Source organism: Aythya ferina (genome assembly GCF_964211825.1).
Source record: "Aythya ferina genome assembly, chromosome: 4".
Classification (NCBI taxonomy): Eukaryota; Metazoa; Chordata; class Aves; order Anseriformes; family Anatidae; genus Aythya; species Aythya ferina.
The window spans coordinates 57,311,130-57,334,652 of NC_140300.1; the positions used below are offsets into that span (position 1 = coordinate 57,311,130).

General features: G+C 39.6%; 2 protein-coding genes across 35 annotated transcripts in view; one reads left to right on the forward strand and one right to left on the reverse strand.

Annotated features, from left to right (window-relative positions):
• CFAP96 (cilia and flagella associated protein 96) overlaps window positions 1–23,523 on the forward strand; it is a 90,241-nt gene that overhangs the window by 53,611 nt on the left and 13,107 nt on the right. The gene's annotated exons all lie outside the window — the stretch shown is intronic.
• SORBS2 (sorbin and SH3 domain containing 2) overlaps window positions 13,764–23,523 on the reverse strand; it is a 155,509-nt gene continuing 145,749 nt past the window's right edge. For 22 of the 33 annotated variants that reach the window (XM_084519171.1, XM_084519169.1, XM_084519147.1 and 19 more), the window contains 4 exons: window positions 23,411–23,518; window positions 19,911–19,960; window positions 16,614–16,720; window positions 13,764–15,809 (listed from right to left, as the gene is read on the reverse strand). In XM_084519171.1, coding sequence (XP_084375297.1) covers window positions 15,748–15,809; window positions 16,614–16,720; window positions 19,911–19,960; window positions 23,411–23,518 — 327 coding nt within the window. In that variant the 3' untranslated portion in view covers window positions 13,764–15,747. The remainder of the gene's footprint in view (window positions 15,810–16,613; window positions 16,721–19,910; window positions 19,961–23,410; window positions 23,519–23,523) is intronic. The other 11 variants (XM_084519167.1, XM_084519154.1, XM_084519162.1 and 8 more) reach the window with 1 other exon arrangement.

Here is a 23,523-nt window from a genome sequence, read left to right on the forward strand (position 1 = left end):
TGGGGGAGAGGTTAGCTTATGCTAAGGAACCCAGGCACATTCAAAGAAATAGAGTAAGGCAGGTATTTAGTTCAGGGACATATCAATCTCTGTGGCTAAAATATTTTGTATGTTTTAAAGTTTTGAAAAAACCTCTCATTGCTTGTGACCAGTGTATATACCCTGATATGTTCTGACATGGTTCAATATGTGCCTTCAATATACTGATGCTCTGCTTCCACGGTTCATCCTGCCACGTTTCATTATGTGTTTAATGTCAGAATTTATCGCTGTTTAGTACTTCAGTTTCTTTTTCCTTCCTCTCCGATACTGGTGTTGAGTGAAAACACTCCAATGTTTGGTACCTCCCCCTTCACCCCTTCTTTTCCTAGTGAATCCTGTAATGTCTCTTTGTTGCTGGGAATGTATAGCATGTTAGATGGACTCATTTTAAGAGTTCCTTCTTGTGCAATTTGCCTTTTAATTTTTCTTGAGTACTGGCAACCTCAAATAATGAGTCATGCAGTCCTCTTTGATAGAAAAGGAACAAGAAATGTAAGAATTTCTGTATCAGATTAAACCTATGTTCAGACTCTCAGTTTCCAGTGCCAAAAACTAGATACTTGTATAATAACTGGTTCATTTGAGATGTGTCTTCCAAATTCCTGATAGTAAGTTATTGGGTTAGATCTTAATATTTAAGCTTACTTTATTTTTGTTATTTCATAAATCCCATTTAAATCCTGCTATGTGTTCTGACTGCTGGTGAAGTAACTACGGGGTGGTTATCTGATCATCTGGGGACAGCTGTTAGTTGGTGAAAACAGCTTCAGATGGCTTAAGTGCCCATCAGGTTTGTTCTTGCCTCTTCACTATACTGCGATCTGCTTTTGCACCCCTTCCCAACTTAATATATATGTGTAGGTGGAGGGCAGGTATAACCTTTTACTAGGCAGGTAATTGCTCTTAACTGCAGTGGAAGTTATATGCCCAGGTGAGACTGAGCTATGGCTTAAAGATTTTCATTTTTTTTTTCCTACCTTGTTTAATGGAAGAGTGACTTGCTCTCCAAGGTGCTGCTGTTCAGATAGCAACTGTTAGATCCTGTTTTATTGATGCATCACCGGTTCAGCTTTAAGCCTGGGCACTCTCTTTTTCCTATAATTCTCTCTCTCTCTCAAAAGGCAATATTATATTGATTGATACATGTGACATAAGGCTGTTTCCTAGTTTCCTTTCAGTGGCTGCTTTTAAGAAAGCCTTTCACCTATTTACAGAACGTGTATACATTTTTATCTCTCTGAAGGTCTTCTGTTGTTTTTCACACTGGACCAAGATGATCAGCTGAGCTGGGTTGAAGCAAAAGCCTTTTTTTCCACGTATTAAAGGTATATCCTAGAAGTGAAATAAAGGCTGTTTTCTTCCCCTCTGTTGGGTTTAAAGGAAGAATATTGTCATGGCACAGGCTTTGCTAAAAATACTGAGCAGCTTTTAAATAAGCAGATCTTGAAATTAAAAGTTCATTGTAATGAAATCATGTGAAACAGAGGAAGATGAATCTCCCAAGTTAATGACAGTACACATTTCAAACAACATACCCAGGTGTAAATCTGCTCGTTATTTTGGCTTTCATAATAGTTCTAGCTATGGAAATGGATTTTTATAAATACATAGTAGTGACATTTTTAGTTCTATTTTATTGCACTGTTGAAGCGTCCATTTAAGAAAACAATTTATTTTAATACTTCTTGTTTCATTATAGTATAAGATCATAGCTGTTGAAGCTTTTCTAACCTGCAAATACACGTCTTCTGAATTTCATGCCTGTGCCGTGAATTTATGCACAGAGTAGCCTTCACTGATTGCTTCATAGTGTGACTAACCATAACGTTTGTAGCAGACTTTTGCTGTCTGTAGATTAGCATTTCATTTGATATTTGTGCCAAATGTTATATTTCTACTCAATGCAATCTAAAAATGCACAACTCCACATCTAATTATTTTTACTGAACCAGAAACAAGAATCCCAGCTGTGTTGACGTTACTCCTATCACTCAATTCTTCGAGATCCTTGGAGTGGGGTCAAAAATTAGGCATCAGAATAGCAGCAAGATGTGCAAACTCATTGTTGCATGCTATGCCACCTCACTAGTTTTGGACAATCAAATCCATGTCAGAATATTGGGTGTCAGCTTCCCTTTTCTTTACCAGTGCATCCCTGCCTAGATTGGAAGGAAGTCTTTTTCTGGCTAATTACCACAGTTTGTGTTGACAAACAAGTTATTAATAGCATTTCATTTCTCTTTAGTAATAAAAAATACCAATATTTGACGGTGATTCATCCTCCTGTAAAATCACAGAATGCTCTGTTGCAGGCTGCAGAGCCAGAATAAACCCTGGCAGAAGCAGAAATGAACAAACTCCTCTGGCTCTGCATTTTAAGCCAGAAGTCTGCTAAACCTCCTGTCCTATCTTGGAGCTTAGTCTCTGTAACGTGTACTGAACTGAACCTCTTTTTGTGAAGGTTAGACAGGAACAGCCTAGGAAACTAAGCGGAGCTTAAAAACTCCCTTGCCCAGGTGGAACAGTCTGCAATCAGACTGGCTCTCCAGGGGTGGAAGGCCAGAAAATTCCCTACTGCACGGCCTGACTTCTATTTTGAAACACATGTGTACATAGGAAATCTACTTATAATAAATGCTAGTTATTTTTAAATGATTTCCCAAGCTGTTCATGTACAGTTTAGAGTTATTTCTAAGTGCCTCATAAGGAGCAGGGATAGTTAATAGCTTGAATCCCAATGAAATTTCTGTTATCAGCTTTTGGTTGGTGGATGTCTAGTACACTAGCAGTACCCTTCATTTTCCATGGCGAAGGAGAAATACTGTCATTTTCCTAGCTGGTATGAAAAGGATCTCTGTTATTTTCCTCACACCCCTGGCAAAGAGAGGAGGAGTGGGACTCTGGTACTGTACCCCTGTTCCAGGCGTTAGCTGGGAAAGCCACGTGAGGTGGAGAAGGGCATTTCTACCTGTCCTCCCTTACCCCCAGCTTTGTGGTTACTGTGAAATGTAGATTTAGCTCAACTGTCCTCTCATTTCAAGATTTTGTTCATCATTCTCTCATGGCTCTGATACATCTCTCTGCTGATCAGGTGCTGAGTAGCAAGCTGCCACTGATGAGCACCTTCTCAAGTTTTCTGTCTGTAGGCTCATTAAGCCAGGAACACATGGTCTGGTATTTCCGTTCTCATTAATTTCTTTAAAAAGGTAATAAATTTGTTCTGAAAGTAATGGAAAAAAATGAAAACAAAGGCTTAAGCCTACTTTCTCCAAGAAGCTTCCTAGTTAGTGAGTGGGGAGTAAAGATCTCATCTAAATTAACAAGCAAATAAGTGGAAAGTAAATTTTTATTAAATATTAATAAATATTAATCTTAAATATTTTGGAACTCTACTTCATAAACTCCTAAGCAAGTTGAAAGAAGAAATTGAAAACTTCTATTCTTAAAGCCTTTTTTCTTTCTTTTTTTTTTTTTTTTTTTTTCATCTTATCTGAAACTTATGCACTGATTTTCTTGTTTGCATTTCATTTTTTTTCATTTTTAAAAAAAGGTGCAACGGAGGATTTGGAGGCATAACTTGACTGGTGTTTAAAAAAAACACACAAACTAAAAACTAAAGACACTTTGAATAGAATGAGATGCTTGTATCACATTAAGGCATTGAAGTACCCCTCAGCTTCATTTTGGAAACTGTTTTGCAAAATAACATATACACATTGAATTTCCATCTGTGTTCTTATGATTCCAGCTACCACATTACCTGAGATGTTTCTATCACCATATTTCTACCGTGTCTCTGTCTGTCTCACAAGGGTTAGACATTGCTATGACTTGAGAAGAAATTTCTTGTCCTTTATTGCTTTCTTTGTGAGCCTGATGTAATGTCAGCTCGTATCGTAACTATGATTCCTGGCCAAAAAGTAAGTTGCAAAACACTTCTCAATTTTCATGCCTAATTACTGCACTTCTCCAATTTCATGCTTCATTACTTTTATGAGAGCTGAATGTTTTCTGTGAGGATGTTGTGTATGGAACAGGGTTTGTCCTTCTGTGCTGACAGCCAGCAGAAGTTTTGGGGGAGAATCCTAAGGACTGGGACTGCAGGGCGACTGTGAGAAGGGAGTTGTTTTTTTCCTTTCAGCTCATTCAGTCATCAGTGGTTCTGCTCCCTTTAATAGCTAGCATCAAACGTCACCTTCAAATTTGGCAAGCTGATCCCTTACTTGGGTTAAAGTTAAAGCCTATTTTGGCACTGGGAACTGAAAGAGCTCATTCCAGAAGAGTAAAGTTGGAAAGAAGTTAGCAGGGCTGCCTGCCAGTGCAGCAGATCAGTCCAGTATGCTTCATGCTGACTCTTAGATATATAACTTTTCTTAAACACCATAAAGTAGCTGTTAAACAACTATCTGATGTGCTTGCCATTAAGCATAATCTGAACAAATAGCACATAAAAATTGTTAGATTTATGAAATCCCGTTCGTGGTACTTATTATAGGACTGCGTTCGGGCAAAGAGTTGAAATACTTCATTAGGTGTGTAATGACATGTATCAATGAGAACCATAACATAATTTTTAAGAAACCCAGTACTACCTTTAAGATTCACTTTTTATTTCTAAAATAGTCCCATTTCTTGATTTCTATGTATGTTTGAGTTTAGATGTCATTTTTGTTCTTTCCTCCCCCCCTACATGGTAACTCTGACCTCCTTAATTTTTCCAGAGGGAAGCTTATCATCCTCATTAAAGGGATGGCAAAGAGGTATCCCTCCTGTTCTTTCTGAACAATATGGATAAAACGCGAGTTACTACTAGACTGTTCCTAATGGCTGGTGGCGATCCCTTCAGTTGGGCTCCTCTCTGGCAGTGGCCACAGGGAGGCATGCACCTGGCAGCGTGCACGTTGACTCCTGTACCCTGCCAACAGCCTGGTGTTGAGGCCTTTCCTGTGGCCCTGGTAGAATTGGATGGGAATGCTTTTTGGGGGCCTTATTACTGTTTGTCTGGGACCTTTTGCAGTAGTCGGGGTAATTTCTTCACCCCAAACATCTTGAGAGGGCAAAGACTGCAGTGTTGGCTATGGTTATGTCTTTTTTTTTTTTTTTTTTTGGGGGGGGGGGTGCATGGGCTGACAGCTGGAGGGGTGCCTGCATGTAGGCCAAAATCAACTTAACAGGATGCCAGTGGTAGCTAACTGTATGTCTCGTGCTGCCTTACGTGACACAAGCCAAGTGTTGGCAACGCAAACAAGGCTGGGTGGCTGTCTTTCTGAGGGAAGTACGGTGATGAAAGGCAGGGGAACAGTCAACAGAAGTGAAAGAAGGAATGTTAGCTTTTTGGGAGCAGGGTACGTTAATCTGTAGTTTGTTAGTTTGTGAAATGGCATTAGTTGTAGATCCTCAGTGGCTGTTGTCTGCCAGTGTTTCAGATGTACCCAGTCGGCTCCTGCTGGGTACATCTTACTAAGGTGTTGCATCTTCTCAACTTCCTTTTTTTTGGGGACATGCATTTTGTCATTGTTATCCTAGTGTCAGTCATGGTATGCGACCTACTGTGTGCAGAGTCTAAATCGGGCACAGGATGCTGTGCTGTGCTAGGCTAACTCATAGGAATGTATATTGTAATTTTAAAAGTGTGGTCTTTAAAGAAGAGCAACTACAGGTCCAACAGAATTAGCCCTCATCTACTTCTTAACTAAACAAGATTAAAAGGCAAATTATAGGAAGAGGAATATTTGTGTGGACGTTGCCTGTGCTGCTACTTGAGAAGGAGCTGACTGATCTGCAGCCCTTCATGGGACAAAAATTCTAGACAACTTTGCAAGGTTCAAGACTAGGAACAGATCTACAGTATAATTTGTGTTGACTAGAGAAATCCCTCAGGCATGAGATGGTAACAGTGTTTCTCTAAGAAAAAACACTTTTTGAGGGGATTAATAAAATATTTCTTTTAGTTCTTACTGGACGATAAGAGAAACCTTGGAGTGGTGAGGTTTCTGCCAACTTCCATGAAAATCAAGTGCATGTGTCTAAGTGTGTTTGTGCATTTTCTCTCTGTGGAAACAAGCCTGTGTATGCTTTCCCCTTTCTGATTTATTTTTGTTGGTAAAAGTTTATATCTGGAAAAAGAATGAGAACTGAAGTGTCAAGGAAAGAACAGTGATTTCTTGGTAAACAAGAAAATGCCTATGTCTGTATGACTGTGATTTATACTTCATTCATTAGTTACAGCCTTCATCTAGATGATCTTTAAATCGGATTTCCTTTTTTTCAGTTGTTCCCTATATTTTTTTTTAAAAGTATTATTCTACCTCAGACATTAAGAATGGCCTCCATGGTAAATAACGGGTTGAAAAATTCTTCCTTTATGGAAGAGAAAAGCAAGGCAGGGAGCAAAACTGCCCATCCTGTATGGGGCTCCTGATTTTTTTCTTAAATTTCTCCCAGTTTTGATATGTCTGTGGTCTCCCAAGAGATGAGATTTTGTACACAAACAACTGATGAGCTCACAAGTAAGGACAACAATACAGCTCTTTGGGGTCCAAGTGCCAAAGCCTCCAAATATTTTCTCTAAGAGACCAGCATTAAAAAAAAAAAAAAAAAATCAATTGTCATCTTATGTTCCATAAACTACCGTATTTTATATCTGTTTTTCTTTTGTCCTGTGGCTTGGGTTTAGCATTATAGCGGCAGTTGCTATGGCAGAGTTGGCCGTGTTTACCGGGTCATGACAAACAGCAACAGCTGAAAGACAAATACGGCACTCAGTTTTAAGTATGAGGTGGGACGGGAGCCAGAGATCAGCAGCCTCAGATTGTAGCTAGCCACAAAGCTGGATCCTACAGTCCTGACATGTGCTGCTCTTACTCGGGCTTAATTCTAAAATTAAGCTTATACGTGAACTCTTTTCCTAGTTTTAATCTTGGTTTATTTCTGCACATTGAAAGGACACCATTAACTTGTGCACAGACATAAGTTTCTTAACAGCAAGAGAAAATGCCAAATGAGTGTAATTAATTATGCTTCTCACACCTTCCCTGATTGTACCTTTTTCCTTGCCTTTATTCAGTAAATTTAGGAGCAAGTATACAGCTTTCAGAAAATGGTTGGAAAAAATGGCTTTATTGTGAGAGAGGATTTAACTGTATCGGGGGCAAACCTAACAGAAACATAGCTATGACAAATGTCTCAGTTTTACTGAAGAGTATTTACTGCATCTGAACTAGCTACTGTGGAAACTGTCGGGTGTATATATGCAAACACAGAGTCTTAAAACTAGCATTTATACATCTCCTATTGCTGTACTCTGGCATGTGTGGAGTTAAGATTCATACTGTAGTTGAGAACTTTAGCTCTTGAAGTTTTCTAGTAGTGTAGAAATCCAGGACAAAAATTGAGGGTAATCTTTCCGTAGGGATTACCCTCGAAGGGAAATTCTCTCTGCAATGTGAAGACAGGTAAATCAGCATGTAGAACAAGTGCCTTTAAACGCAAGTAAATCCCTTCTTCCTCACAATCCTTCCCCCTCCCGATAAAAAATATCAAAGTTCAGGAAACTCAAAAACACAAAGTGTCCCTGGAGGTTGGATTTTCTTCTTGCCTGCCGGTCACATCTCAGCAATTTCTGTTTTGCATTTTCCAGACCTTAAAAATGACTTGCCAAAGTCTTCCCATGTGAGAGAATGTCAGGATGTTTTACCTCAGCACCTCCTAACCAACTTTAATCATGTGCTGCATAAGGTGTTAGTTAGCACATATTTTATGGCCTGCTGCAGGAGGCATCTTCCATCTGTGGAAGTTTTGGGTTTTAGGTAATGATGACCAAGCTGCTTGGTCAGGTTAATGGTTTGACGATGATCCTGAAGGTCTCTTCCAATGTAGATGACTCTGTGATAGCATGCTGCAGGTAGTGCCCTTAGATGTCTGGATTAGGTGATGCAAGAGGTAGAGTGTAACCTTGAATGGGTTAAAACAGATTTCTCGTGTCTTCCAGTTGTAAAATGTCTCTTCCTTCCATGCCTTGCTGTCTTGCCTTCAGCAATCCTCTCGGGGTCAATAGGAAGAGGAGGAGTGGGAGAACAGAAGGGAGTAGTGGCTGATGCCCTTCTGAGCGGGCAGTAGGAGGCCTGCCGAGCCTGGAGGATCTCAGTCGGGTTGCCTTCTGTTGAAGTTGCTACAGCAGTTTGTCTTCCCCTGTTGGTCTCACTGTCTTAGCTGTCTAGCCTGATCTGGCTTCAACAGTTGCCTTTCTAAGACTTTCCTGGGCAAGATCATTAGTGGAGGCGCTGGGTACATGTGATGAAGGAAGTGGCTGAGACGCACTACGTTAACTAGGCCATGTATCTTATCTGCAGGGCTTCCAGCAGCTCTCCCTGCTCTTGTCTGCCTCTGCTTCCCAATGGACTGCTCTTTCTCCATGGGTAATCACCCTGCCATCCCCCTTTTGGGTGTTTTTTCTTCCCCCCCACCCCCAGGCATACTTAGAGGCACAGATGTTTGAGCAATGCAGGTTACCTGAGGTACAGCATGTGCCTGTGAAAATATCTGTGAGTGGCAGAGCTTAATCTAGTGACTTTCATCTGTATTAAAGTGATGGTTCAGACCTTAAAGGACCAAGGTTCAGACCTTAAAGGACAGGTCAGCTGCAGGGGGCTGAATCCTGGCTCAAACTGCTCGGTTTGTGGCCATGCAATGAGATAGGGGAGCAAAGAAAGAGCATGTTGCAAAAAATGAAGAGAGCTTGGATAGGAAGCAGTGCTTTAAGGTGCTGCCATGTATCAGTGATTTTTGCTACTAGAAAGTCAGGCTTTTTTAACAGCTTAAAACCCATTGGTTTTAAAATTAAAACTGTAATGATCAGAAATTATTATTGGATGCTGACATAGATTCAGGCTAATACTTTTTTTCTGATGATTGCTTTTTAGAGCTCCCTTTTGACTTAAATTATAGGTGCAAAAATCTTGTACCCCTCTTCAGGAGTCTGCTTGCTTCAGAACATAGGTGTGGATTGGTTGGTGGCTAGCAAGATGTGTGGCTTTTTTTTTTTGAGTCCTAGATGTTTTCCTATGGTCTTGGTGGGATATGACTTCAGTACTTCAGACTGTGTGTAGTGTTGCTTTGAGCCTTATACCTCAGAGCTGGCTCTGCCGGTAGCAGGTGAAGAGCATCTATAAATAGTGCACAGAGCTCTTCAATGGCATGTACGTGTTGCCCTCTACTACCTTAGGCATTTTGAACGCATTAATTTGTTCTCTTCTGTGGTTTAAGGGGGGGAAGGGCTGATGCTCACCTGTTCAAGTATTTCGCGTTACATGTAGAAAAACACCTATCTATAACAGATGAATCAGTGGTGCTGTAAGAAAAGCCTTTAGCAGGTCCTGAGCCAAGGCAGTATTTGTACATGTTTCACGTTACAGTTGCGAGCGATAACCCCAGACCGGGAGCTGGGAAGCATGAGCTGGGGCACTGCATGCTCTGGGTGTATCTGGCAAATTGCTGCTGCTGTGTGTCCCACCCCCCCTAGAACGACGTGTTCAGGCCCCCAGTGCTTCATGCCCGCAGAGCTGGTTTCAGCTGCACGCTCAGCTCAGTCCTGGTGGGGGTAAAGTATCAAGAGTCACTGCGTGCAACTGTGGTAATTCTTCACTGGTGGAAACAGAAATAATGACATTATTCCTGGGTTATTTTTTAAAGTGGATCACTTTTTTTTTTTTTTTTTTTTTTTTCTTCTGATGGATGGAAAATGTAGGAGGATTGCTGTGCTATGCATGCATGTGGGTGATGAAATCATGGCTTCAAAGTTTATTCGTGTTGGCAACAAGAAACAAGTTGCTGAGCATCTCTTCTGAGGATAAACCTAGCAACGCATTTCTGGTCGTCAGTCAACACTTTTTTTTTTTTTTTCCTTCTTCTTCCCCCTGTGGTGTCACTTGTGATGTAATGGCACTGCTGCAGTGGAACCCTCCATGCACTAGCTCTGCAATTAGATATGATGTCCCTGTGCAAGGGCTGCTTGGCATTAGAGCTATTTTAGCACGCATGCTTTCTACTTTCTGGTAATATTAAATAGTGCGTTACAGAGCTTTGCTCCTTCCCGATGACTCTTAAAGAAGCAGAATTTAAATATAATACTAGAAGGCACAATTCTGTAGTGCTTTATTTTATATATGGCATTCATATTGATGCAAATGAAACAAGAGTTGGGAATTATGGGTGCAGAGCTGCTAAAGAATTAAAGTGCCCAATATTAACCAACAAGATTAAACCAAAAATCACACCTGCAGTATTTTTCAGGCTCTTCCATGGTTTCATCACTGCACATTAACCTGGAAACTTCTGTTTTTCTTTTTCTGTTTTGGAGTGACAAAAATACATGAGTAAGAGACCATATGTCACCAGCATTGCTTTCTTTGGCCTAAGTAGCTTCTGAATCAAAGACGTGCAAGCAGGATTTCATTCAGTTTTCTGTTTCCCTTTCAGTGAATGTTATCGTATTCTGGGTAGATAAATAGAAAAAATACCAGTAATTTTCAAAGGAATGTGATTTCACTGTAATGACGAGAATGATAAATACTACTGGTCAATTTTGGCTAGGACTTAAAGACTTAGTGATCACACTAATTGGGACTGATAAAACTAAAAAGCGTTTCTTTTTGCATCCAGTCAAATAAATAGCATGGTGTTTGATACCTGTAGATCTGAAAACCTTCTTAGATATCTCCCCTGTTTACTGTATGTGGATGAGGCACCAATTGCTACCTATCAGTCTGGCAACTACTGGTTCTGTAAAATGTGTGGATTCAAGTTTGGATCTGATTGATACTTACTGGATGTAGCAAGGGATTATGCTGTATAAACATATTGAAAGGGCCAATAATTCAATTATTAAACGTGCTGTTGCAGCTTTGGAGTCACATAAAATTTGACTCCAGGTTAACTTGCCAATTAGATACTAGAGAAGGGTTCCTACTGTCTGCTGTGCCCTGTAGTGGGGGCAGTTACAGAAGGGGTTTCTGATCTCTGCCAGTACTCACAGTTTGTGATATAACAAAACCAACACAAAGCAGACATTCAGTTGCTTCAGTGCTCCTTTCTTGTGCAATTTTCTTTCCAAACTAACATAGAAATTGTATTACCAATACAGTCTTGAGGAAAATTCAGGATCTATTGACTTCAGTGGAGTTTGCTGTTAACTGGAGCAAAGCCAGGGTCTCCCTTACAGCATTTATAGTTACATGGTGAATATACTTAGCAATGACCTGAGGTCTTTCTAGAGCTGCTTACTTCATAATTCTAGCTTCATGTTAGCTCGTGCATTGCTTTCTCGAACCTACAGGAAGCACCTTGTGTTCCTGCCACGGTTCTGTTCATCAGCAGTTAAAAGTCAGCTAGTAAATGCCAGGCGTTGCAGAACGACGACGTGCTCCGCTTGGCACAGGCAACAGAATGTTAAAACTGTGGGGGTGACCCTTCGCTCGGGCTGGGGTATATCATTACCTTGAAATGCTCGTGCATTGCTCTCCCTGGTTTGTTGGTGTCTTGTGGCGGCGGTTGGTTTTGTTTTGAAGTGGCCTTTGCCTCCCATTGAGGTGATGAACAGCAGACGGACTGCTTGCTAAAGGGTAGGCAAAGCAATCTGTTGCTTCTTGGGAAGCTCTGGTTACGTGACCTATGTATTCCTAAGGCAGCACAGCTGTGTAGAAATCCATGTGTTGTCCTTTAATTTTTTTGTCAGTTTACACTTTCTGACTAAAACATCAACACTACTGTTTTTCCCTGGTGTCGATGACTTGGTATTCTTATTACGATGATTTATCTATTCCCTTTTTCTTCCTTTCTTATTAAGTTCCATCAGCAAAGAGGATGCTACTTCAATCGTTAACCACTCAGACCCTTAACCATTCAGAAATTCTCTGTGTATTTACACTGTTTAATACATCCTTAGCATTGTTTTTTTTGGGGGAGTGGGGGTGATAGGGCATCTGTAAGAATTACTGTGACTATACCAACCAGTTCTTGTGCTTCCTGCCTTTATTAATATTAGGCTACCTTTTCCAGGAAAACAAACAAAACCCAACAAAACCACTTTGTTAAAGCACAGTATTTGCTACTCCTTAGTTTGTACAGGTCTATGGTGCAAGGCGGTGCTTCAGTGACAGCCTACAGTGATTCACACAGTGAGAAAAGGACAAACTACATGACATTTGCTTGTATAATCAATCCACTATTAGTTTATAGAGCTGTAAGAAGACACACATGCAGTGGGTTTAAGCTAACCTAGCACTGCAAGGATATGTTTACCTCAGAGGTAATAGTTCTAGCTAAATAAGGCCTTGGCCAGGTTGAAATCACTCCCAGCAGAGGCAGTGTTTGTGCTGATGGAGGAGTTCCTGTGCTGGTGCTTTAACAGCCTAGCTAGTGGAAAGACAAAACCATGTATGTCAGGCCTGAAGAAATAGGTCATTTGTGTCAGGATGCAGCTTGCTGTTCTGCTGTGTTCTTCAGAGGTAGAAGCCCAACACAGCTGGGAGGAAACCAGCTAGCAGCGGAGGCCAGTGTGAGCTGGAGAAGCAGGAACAAGGCGCTACCTGAGGCACTGCTAATAGCTGCGTGACTGCTCAGGGAAAGAAAGGCTACTGCCTGCGTGCTCTACTTCTTTGTGTGTTTTGTCTTTGGCAAAGAAAACCTTGCTGTTTGAACAGAGGTATTAATTTGGGAAAGTTCAGTGTTGCAGGCAGAGCCCCGAGCGTAAGATGTTCCCCCAAACCTGTATGTTCTTAAATCTTAATGCTGTGCTGTCACTACAGAGGAGTTCATGGGATCATTGAATATCTGAGTTGGAAGGGATCTACAAGGGTCATTGAGTCCAACCCCTGGCTCCACATAAAACCACTCAAAAATCAGACCATGTGTTTGAGATCATTGCCCAAACACTTCTTGAACTCTGTCAGGCTTGGTGCTGTGACCACTGCCCAGTGCCCAACCACCCTCTGGGTGCAGAACCTTTCCCTAACCCCCCAGCCTGACCCTCCCCTGTCCCCACTCCATGCCGTTCCCTCGGGTCCTGTTGCTGTCCTCAGAGAGCAGAGCTCAGCGCCTGCCCCTCCGCTCTCCTCGTGAGGGAGCTGCAGGCCGCCATCAGGCCTCCCCTCAGCCTGCTCTGCTCGGGCTGGACAAACCAAGGGACCTCAGCCCCTCCTCATAATGTCTTGCCCTCTAGACCCTTCACCATCTTCATAGCCCTCCTTTGGACACTAACAGTTTGTTCTTCTAATTGTGGGGCCCAAAACTGCACAGTACTTGAGGTGAGGCTGCACCAGCACAGAGTTCTTGTTTTGCTCTTAAGGAAAGGCTTAGGGTGTGGGAACTTCTGCTGGATACACAGGGCATCTGTTGTGTATTTCACTGTTGTGCTTCAGGAGTGAAAGCTAACTCTGGCAACAGAAGAATTACCTCTGACTAGCATTGTCAAAAAACAAAAAGCCCAGAGTGTTGCTTTTGGGTTCGAGAGTTTTAGGGATGATGCTAAAGTGGACTGACAGGGAACAGTGTGGACAACACTAGTTGCCCATATATATAACCTGCGTGCACTTGGTGGTGGGGAAAAAAATCTCAGTACAAGGACAAATTGACTATTTGTATACAAGCTTGAATAGTTTTGTAACACTTCAGTAGTATGTCATACACACTATATACACTGTGAGAAATGATGGGGGGAAACAGTCTTTTACTCCAAGCAAAATTTATTAGAAGTCTATTCAAGAAAAAAACCAAACAAACACAGAGACCTTTTGCTTGTAGGAATTCAAAGTCAGTTACCTGAAAGCCAGGTATGAAAAACCTGTATTTTTCTAAAATCAGATACAGAGTAGAAACAGTACTTTTTAAATATCACAGGCAACAGATGTTTAAGTCTTCAATCATAAATGGCATCAAAGATAGGTATTAATCTCACAGCAAAGCTGCATGCAGGTCTAGTTTAAAATTGAAAGCCTCTGAAATATAAAGCTTTTGCCATGAAATCTGCAATAATAAAGGTATGCTGCACAAAGATGTTTCTTTACCTTTGTCTTAATGACATTTCTCAGTAATAAAGACATATGTACATTTAGATTTGGCTGGTAAACCATATTTTAATTAGTAAAGTTTTGCATAAAATGCTATCTTACAGAATTGCACTATCCAGATGTGCTTATGGTAAATAGAGCAAGAAAAGAAAAATGCATTGAAATCTTCTGTATGTGAAGAGGGCAAAGATCAAATAAGGAACTTATTTTTTTTTTCTTTTAAATCAACAACCAAATGGCTCTGTACAAAAAGGCAAACATATGTACAAAATGCTACAGAGACTACATACATGTTGATAATTTCAATCCTATACCCATGAGAAACGCAGTAGAAGCTTTTGCCATCTATTAAGGTGCTGAAGAAACCAAATCTGATTTTATTATTATTATTTTTTATAAAGCCATAGTTGTCATCATCCTGTGACTTAATTTCATATGCTATTTATGCTTACCTTTGCTTATGGAAAATTGTGTGTTTTCAAATACTTATTTCATTCAGGAAAAAAAAACAAAAAACAAGAACAAAACTCTAAAATGTATCAGTTTTAATAGTTGTGATTTTTTTCTGTACTAAATCCCTAAAAAAGAATGTGTAACTCAGGTTTTGTTAACATAGATATTTATATATTTATATATATATATATAGTGAAATAAATCAGTACATGATACTTGTGAATATTTTTAGGTGGCTATGTTAGAGGAAAAAAAATCCTTTGCACTAACACTGTTTACTTTCTGCTTCTTAAAATTCCTGTGATACATAAAAACACTAACCTCTCAAATTTCATGTTGCTGACTATTACGACACTTTGATTACAACCATTTAATGTCAGACATCATTAGCAGGTTATTATTGTCTATGCTTAGATCATTGTCTCTTCATGAAATCCTGTTTCCCGAGGTTTTACATATCTTGCACTTCTTACCTTATAACAGAAAACACTATAGCTTTAATAGGGTAAAAAAAGGGTTTATCCAATACCATTGCACCTTCAGAACACTTGCAGTTCTTCCGTTTTTTACTACACTTGCTTGAGATTTTACAGTCACTGTGCATATATTACAACATACAAGTGCAGGCAAAAAATCTATATTATAATTTGTCATTGTAAACCAGTACAATAGGCAAACCTGTGATACGGCAAAGTGAAAGCAACAAATGCTGCCAAGCTAACAAGAACGTGGAAACTCAAAACTTTTTTTTTTTTTTTTTTAAGTTGTAAACAGCAACTTCCCCTCTGTCGTACATGCATGCTGAAATTTTGTATTTTCCATGGTATTTCATACCACAAATGTCTCAAATGAATTTCTCCCTCTCCCTGCACACCTCCCATGGCCATTCATCTGTGTACCCATCACCAGGCTTTTCCTATTGCGTTTCAAATGAAAAGACTTTTTAAAGCAGGGAGTACTTAAATGTTGAACCGATTCCTCTTGCTTCAGAAAAGCTTAATTATTCAGACTGCAGTCGTTGCTGTAATACTGCTGGAACGGTTTGGTGGATGGGATGGGATGAGGATGAACTGGGTGGTCTCTATTTGAGACTGCAAGCAAGAAAACAGAAGGCCAGTGTAGCATGTTTTCTAGCAGCTTTATGCAGATGTGTTGCAGAGATGCAGCATAAATAAGCAGGAAAAAAAATTCACAGCCTCTTGACATAGTTTCCAGGGAAAGTACCAAAGAATTTGGTTCTTCTTGAGGTTCCTGAAATTAGAAGCAATAGATAAAAGATGGGAATAAGAACAGGAAATCACTGTGTAAGCATGGCCTTTAAATTTTTGGTTAACATTTCACAAACATGTCTACTGTTCTTTACAGTCCAATTACATTGTTTTGAATTTCACTTGTGAGTTGTGAATTTTAACAAATTATAACTGCAGGGAGGAAAAAGCAAAGAAAGGGGCATATTTGATTGAATAGCCTGATTGGATTTAGCACAGATTTTAATGTGCTGAAATTTTGGCTTGATACATAGAAATCATTTAATTTAAACAACATCAATTGTTTGCAATTAAATAATTTGGATTTTTGAAATGCTGAGGACTAATAAGATGATAAAAAAGTTAGCCACTGTGTGCATGAGGGTTTATGCAATGATTAAGCCACCTTGTCTAGACCTAGGTATGAAATCTGTTTGTTCAGTAATAGTTGGTTCTCACAAACAGCCAATTCTGTAGTGGTATTCATGCAAGTTGTAAATTATCATTTTTATTTTTTTTATGAAGAGAGAAGTAATACACGCCCCACTTTGTGTCATGTGGGAGTGACAACAGCGCTGTACAACAAACTGGAGGCACATGTCCATTTATGTCACCAAATCCAAAGTACACAAGTGAAAAATCACCCATTAATATCAGAGGATTTTGGTGGGGATTTCTCCCGATAAAGCCAGGTTCAGGTTTGTTACATTGCATACCAAAATTAATCAGTTTATGAGACACCAAACAAACAGGGCAGCAGAGTTCAGGAATAAAAAGTAAATGAAAAAGGAAACAAATTAAAACATACCCACAAACCATCCATCATCACATTTTTCCATCACATCAATGACATCTCCCTCTCTGAGCTCCAATTCATCTTCGTTCCTAGGAGTATAGTTATATAGAGCCTGAAACCTTAAATAGGACAAACGATGCATTTTAAAAAGAAGAAAGAGCTCTTCGCACCTTTGTTAAAGAAGCTGGTTTAAACATTAACTCATAAGTAACACGCCCTTCAGGTACAGGGGTTTCTTTTGCCTGGTGGAGGACATCAGGGCTAGGTACTTATTACAGCAAACACCCTACTTTATCTGAGGCAATTGCGTGCACCTCGAGTACTGAGAGCAGCTTCTGCATTTGGGCCTCCCTTCAGGCAGGCTTTCCTAAAGCTGCCCTCTCGCTGGTGGGACAGCCTTTGCTAGCCTGTGTTTTTTCCTCTGTCATGCTAAAGTAGGAACAGGTCAAAATGTTACCTGTTTACCCGCAGGGCTGAAGGGGATGGTCTTCCAAAAGGCTTCTGTACTAAAGGAAGAGGAGGTATGGTAGTGAAAGTGAGAAAAAAAATTCTGGGAAGGGCACCTGAATGGTACGCAGAGGTAGTGAATAGAAAAGGAGGGAAGCTGGGCAGGTGAAATAAGAAGAAACAGGTTCTACACTGACAGGTACATCCGAGGTACCTGGTCAGTTGCAAGTTTAGTGTATGCCCATATACCTCGTGGGTATAGAGGTCTCTGGGCCTGCCTTGAAAATGCCCAACTGTCACAGCAGCCTCAAAGCTGGACAAGTAATGAAAAAAAAAAAAAAAAAAGATTACAATGGGAGAAGTGGTAGAGGAAAAAATACGTGTGAGCAGTGCCTCCCTTCAGAAGGGAGCTAAAAAGAAGAAGAATGGGTAGGGGCAGTCATGTGTGAAAGAAGGTGAAGCATCCAAGACTCCGACCAAAAACAGGTTGAGGGCAAGGCTATATAGAGGAACTTCTTGAGTTCTTAAAAACAAACAAAAATTTCAGAGAGTGAGGGAGTGTCTTGAGTCCAACTGGGAGACGCAAGGATGGAAATTAAAGCACTGTTCAGACCCTCCCCTCTGCCAGGGGCTGCAGTTCAAAGGATGTGAGGTGGATAATTGGAAAGAGCTACGAGACTGGGACGTTTCTTATTTTTCATTTCTCGTCAGCTTTTAATTGAGTTTCTTGGAACTGAAAGAACAGCAATAAACTCCTAGCGGGGGGAGCTGCGGGTGCTTAGCCAGACAGCCCGTGGGAAGATTGCAGCAGAAGCCCATGAGCCCCGCAGAGCTGGAATCTGCCTGCTTCCTAACCATCTGCGCACAGCGACGGCTCTGCATGTAAAGGAGCAGGGTATGACTGCAGGAATTATAGAAGGGAAAGAGTTCTGATTTCCCACTGCTGAAACAAAGCATCATCCTCGTGATGCCCATTTTTTTTTCTTAGCAACAGTTCACTGGCTGAAACTGAACATCGCTGCTTTTCCTCTCCCCACTAAAAACACAGTAACTCCCCCTTTGATGTGTTCCTACAGAAAATGCCTGAATGATAACAGAGCTAATGGAAAAGTGCTTTTTTCTTTCTTTCCTTTTTTTTTTTTTTTTTTTTCCCCTCCATGGCTTAAATGAGACTTAATTCAGTAAAAAAATTCCCGTTCCTGAAAATCCCATTTGAAAATCATATATACAGTAAGGTGCTAGGCTTGGTGTAATGATGGTCTTCTTGAATAAAGCATACTTATTTTTCACAGTGCTGATTTGGAGAAACAAAAGGCAATGTTCCAAGAAAGTTATTTTTAACTTAGTTTCTCATGACTGGCAGTTCCCTCTCCATATCTGAAAAGTCTGAACTTGTACTTTAATCATACTAACCAAATGAAACAGGACGGTCATTTAACCAATTACCTTTGATAATTTGCCTAGAGCAAATAAGAACAATCTGTGCAAAAATTAAATGGTAATACTGTTTTCTGTCATGGTTATCACTATTCCAGGAAAGCAGAGCTATGATGATATTCCAAAAATAATTAAATACAGCTCCCAAAGATACAGGAATTGCAGATGTACTGTGTCATGAATAGGATTCAAGCCAATTACTTAATCAAATACAGTAACAAAAACCTCCTAATTAGCACTCTTCATACTTCAGAAATCTAGTTTTAATAGTTTTTAGCTAATCCATTTCAATAACTCCTTTTGTAGTCATTTCATTCACTTTTTGCTAATCTAGGATTTTTTTTAAATACAAAAACTACTATTTAAATACTGACAGAATACATATTCAAGACAACAGTTACTTCACAATTTAAATTTATTTCTGTTTGTTATTTTAGGATTGAGTGACTTTAGTCATGAACTACTAAAATTATACTGAACAAAATTAATTAGATAATTATTGTTTGCAAAACAGAGAGAGGTGCTTCAGTACACTCAAGAATTCTAACAAAAGCTTGAGAAAAATGGGTTCAGTGAGACTGAAAGCAGAATACCCAGTTTTCATTATACATTACATGTGGTCTTGGTATTTGGTAACTGTTTCCTCCTCTTTTCTTGTCGTTTCTTCAGTTTAACCATTAAATATTCTTAGATGCTAAGCCTTAATTACACTTAGGAGAACTCATCTAATAGGGCTTCTTCCAAAGCTCTCTGATGCTAGAGGAAGAAGGGCTACTACTTTCAATGATCAGTGGAGCAGGATTAAAAAAAAAAAGTAATTCAAAAGGATCTTGCATTGAACTTGGATTCTATAGTCAGCACTGAAACAGTCTTACATGCTTTATCTTGAGTTCTTACATTGTTTGTGAAAATACAACCTGAGCTCTAGGTTCTCCAATTTCTAACTTTTAAGTTGCATATGTAAATACTACCAAAAAGCCTGATCCTGCATTCCCGTGAATAACATTATCAAGTTATTTTTTCTCTCCGTTAACATTCAGAACTGTTTCTGAAGAATCTGTGTTGTCAGTAGAGCAGATGAGTTGGATTAATGCTAAGTCTTTAACTGGGATTCTGCTGAGATGTAACAAGGGAGAGAACAACAACAGAATAAGTCAAACTTCGGTTCTACAAAATTCTTACCCCTTTTAAGTATAATCGATAGAGAGCAGCAAGATGACATGTCTGCCTTACTTTGATGTAAATTATACAACTTGGGCTTTGCCCTCTGGGACCATCTTGGCTACCTTCCTACATCATGTGGTTATCTGGACATTTCTGAAATCCCCTCATAATTGTACTTGGCAGGTTAACAAATTATTTGAAGATGTGCTGGCTATTGCTTAAAAGTTAGGTTTTGGTTTAGTAGACAAGAAGTATACTTACGGTTCCCCCCCAGTGTGTATGTTTTCATGAGCAAGCACAGGGCGCTGTGGCTGAAATGAAATGATTTGAAATGTAATAAAGATTTATAAGCTAAGGTCCAAATAGTTGGATAGGTGCATGATGCTTAGTTGCTTGAGAGCTCATATTCTACCTTATGTAAAACAACCCCCCCACATACCCAACCTCGCCTTAAATTCTTAAGAGATGTTGCAAGCAACAGAATCATGGCAGGTTTAAAGATTGATTTTTTGGAGGACAAGATAAAAACTAAAACAAAACTGAACTTTTTCAACAATCTATTTATAGTATAGTGAAAAGCTGGAATAGAACCTTGCTGCCTCGTCACTGTGAAACAGAAAGAGAATTAGATAAATCAAATGCAACTGATGAACGTTATACATTCCTTGGGTGAAGTATATTTTTAGATAAGCAAAAATAAAATCTTGTATACTTAACGGCAGAATTTAGACTATCCATAGACAAACAACATTCCAATTTACATTACACACACAGGGTACTAACTTGGCAGGCATAACATGCTACGCTTTAATTCTGTTCTAGCTCAAGGGGCAGCACAAAGCCATGCAGGCTGTTGGGAGGCAAAGAACAGAGAGAATTTTTGAATGAACGCAAATGTAATTGTGTGAAAATAACAACTAACACTTTTCCTTAAGTAGTAGTAGTAATACGTATTTCCAGTGCAAAGCTTTATGAAAGGATTATCTTTCCCCCTTTAGAGGTGGGTGATGCACCATTTATATCTAGTAAATTTAAAATGGAAATGAAAAATATTAGCCCCCTATGGAAACCACATCCTGCTTAGGGAGACATTGAATTACACACATTACAGCCTGGCTCAGGCTAGAAATACCAGGAGCAGCTGCTTGGAAGAGCACTTGATGTGAGCAGTGTTGACTGAGGATGCCCTATAGTCATGCTGTGGAGACTGACAGTTTGTACAGGTCTAGGAACTGTGTCTGTTCTGGAAGCGTGGATATCAAACACAGCTTGTGACACTTTCTTTCATGAACTGAGTAAACTGCAACCTGATCTTGAAGCCATGGGGTTTGTGTTAGTGTTCCATGCTTTCTCTTGCCCACGTTTGACTGTTCGAGTCCATCTTGCTTCAGTTCGCTCAAAAAAGGTGATGCAGTCTTCCATGGGAGAAGGGTGTGGTATCTAACCCACAGCCTGATGATATAAATTGAATGTTAAAATGCATTAATTTTTTTTTCTTCTTCCCAATACCTCCAGATGAAATTGAAGTAGTTAATTTCTTTTCATCATGTTTGTGTGTTTACATGTAACAAATATTGTGAATGTTTTCCACTTTATCTTCATAGTGTATGTAGTGTAATTATAACAAAGTGCCTAGGGATGCAGGAAGGCAGGTAACAGAACTTTTATTCATATCCATGAGAGGGAAACAGGTTCTAAAGGTGCAAGAAAGTCTATTCTAAGCTCTGACTCTCTCTTTTCCCTCATTTACCTCTCGTCACATATAAGAAAGATGGATGATTTTTGCTTAGAAATACAACAAAGATTTCAAATTAGATATTTCAGTTCCTGTTAAAACCCCTTCAACAGCTGAATTATCAAACAAGAAGAGAATATCCCACTGGGCAGATAGCCTGGTGTTTGGATCGGAATCTGAGTTTATTCTCTGCTCATCTTTCGTCAGGTTTCAAACTAAGCTGAATGAGAAAGATAGTCAGAGATGCAAGAAAATTGAGGTTACAATATCTCTTGCAAACAATGAAAGTCAATGTCATGCTACCACAAATGACTTAATGCTTTGAACATATACTGTGCCAAGAAGAAATTTGATAGGTCAATATTATCTTCTTTTTCTGCATATGCCTCAGCACTGTAAAATGATTTTCTGATATTTAACTACTCTTGAAACAGATGATAGAAGATCTATGTGAGTAAGGATTTTCAAGTCTATGTTTTTGCTACAGAGGAAAGTTTGGCTGAGTTAGGGTCTGGGAAAATGAAGGTGGAATCATCTGTGCTATGTCTGAACAGGGGACCCTGGATCTCTCTATCTGAATGTATTCTTTTATAGTAACCCAGCTTATTTTAGGGAGCTTTTCCCCCATTTTCATTCCCCCATATACAGTGGTATTGGCTAGAATGGGACTGTTGCAAATTCTGGCTAATTGTGTTCAAGAGATACAATGAAATGTACCCCGCTATGGTAGCTCTTCATGTTTAGAATTTCTGTCTTTCAGCTATGCCTAAGTTCACTACACTATTCTGTTTCCTTGGTAAAAATAGTAGGGCCTAATCTCAAAAATGTTAAGAAGTGTGTAGTCAAGTCAATGGCCCCAGTGGTGCACTTGACCTTCGTGCATGATTGATGTATCCTTGCCTATAATAGTTCTGTATAGTCCTGAACATGTAACTTAGGTGTGCAATTTATGCTTTTGTAGTTTTGGAATTAAATTCATAAATGCGCTAAGTATTGACTGATACAGTTCTCTTAACATACCATCTGCACGCGATTCATGCAAAATTAAAATAGGGCTTAATCCCTTTTTCATGGTGCTTATTCCTTTCATGGTTATTACTCCCGGTTGGACTTTCTCTGAGATGGTGCCGGTCCAGTTATAAGAATGCTGATCTTCTTATGATTGAATTGTTTCTGTTCAGTGATGAAGAAAGCACTGTCTTCTCGTACCTTTTTGCAAATAAGGCCTTCCCTAGACTTTTTGAAGAATTAAACAAAGCTGCTTATCTTAGGTTGAAACTTTGTAAAGGGAACCACCAGAAAAAAGATAATCTAAGATCATGAGTGATCTACTTGGAAAACAGTTCAAGAGCCGAACATTAAGAAGCTGATGCAGAGAATAATTTAGTCCTAAAGAGAAAGTAAAACATAACCCGCAAATTCAATTTTGGTTCTTTTCATAATTCAAATCAAATTTTTGTGCCAAACACAGGCAAACTCTAAACAATTGGACCCCCTCCTCAAAAAAAAAAAAAAAAAAAAGTAGAGTCGTTACATGTTATTGTTATATTACAGTTAGGAAGAGAAAGGTGAAGGGAAGGTTTCAAGTGAACTCAACACAGTAGTGACAAAATATCTTGAAAAGCACACGGACTAAAAGAACGAGAACTTAGCATCACAAAAGCCTGTATCACATGCAGTGATGTATAATTTTAACTCCTGCAAACTATAATTTTAATAAACTAGCAATACTTGGAAATCAGAAAAGAACAAGCTGTATATAAAGAATCTCAATCTTTTGTATGTTGTAGCACTGGAAATACTATGTAGTACTGCTGAGATACAATACACTAACAGACTTATAAGTTTTGGCACACAAAAACCTGTTGGCTTTACTCAGACATAGCACAGAAGCACAACAGGAGGAAAACACAACATACTGATAGCGTTCAGACACTTGAGTGAACGTGAAGTACTGGAAGACCAGACACTGAGATCCTGGTATATGGAAATGCTGTTACTGCATACTGGGCAGCCAGTACCGTACCCTGTGTGAATAGCTGGGACCTCTGACAGGTGAGCTGCAGGATCTCTTAGTCATCACAGGGCTACGAGGAGGTTTACCCATAACAAATAGCTCTCTCTTTAAATTAGCCTAGA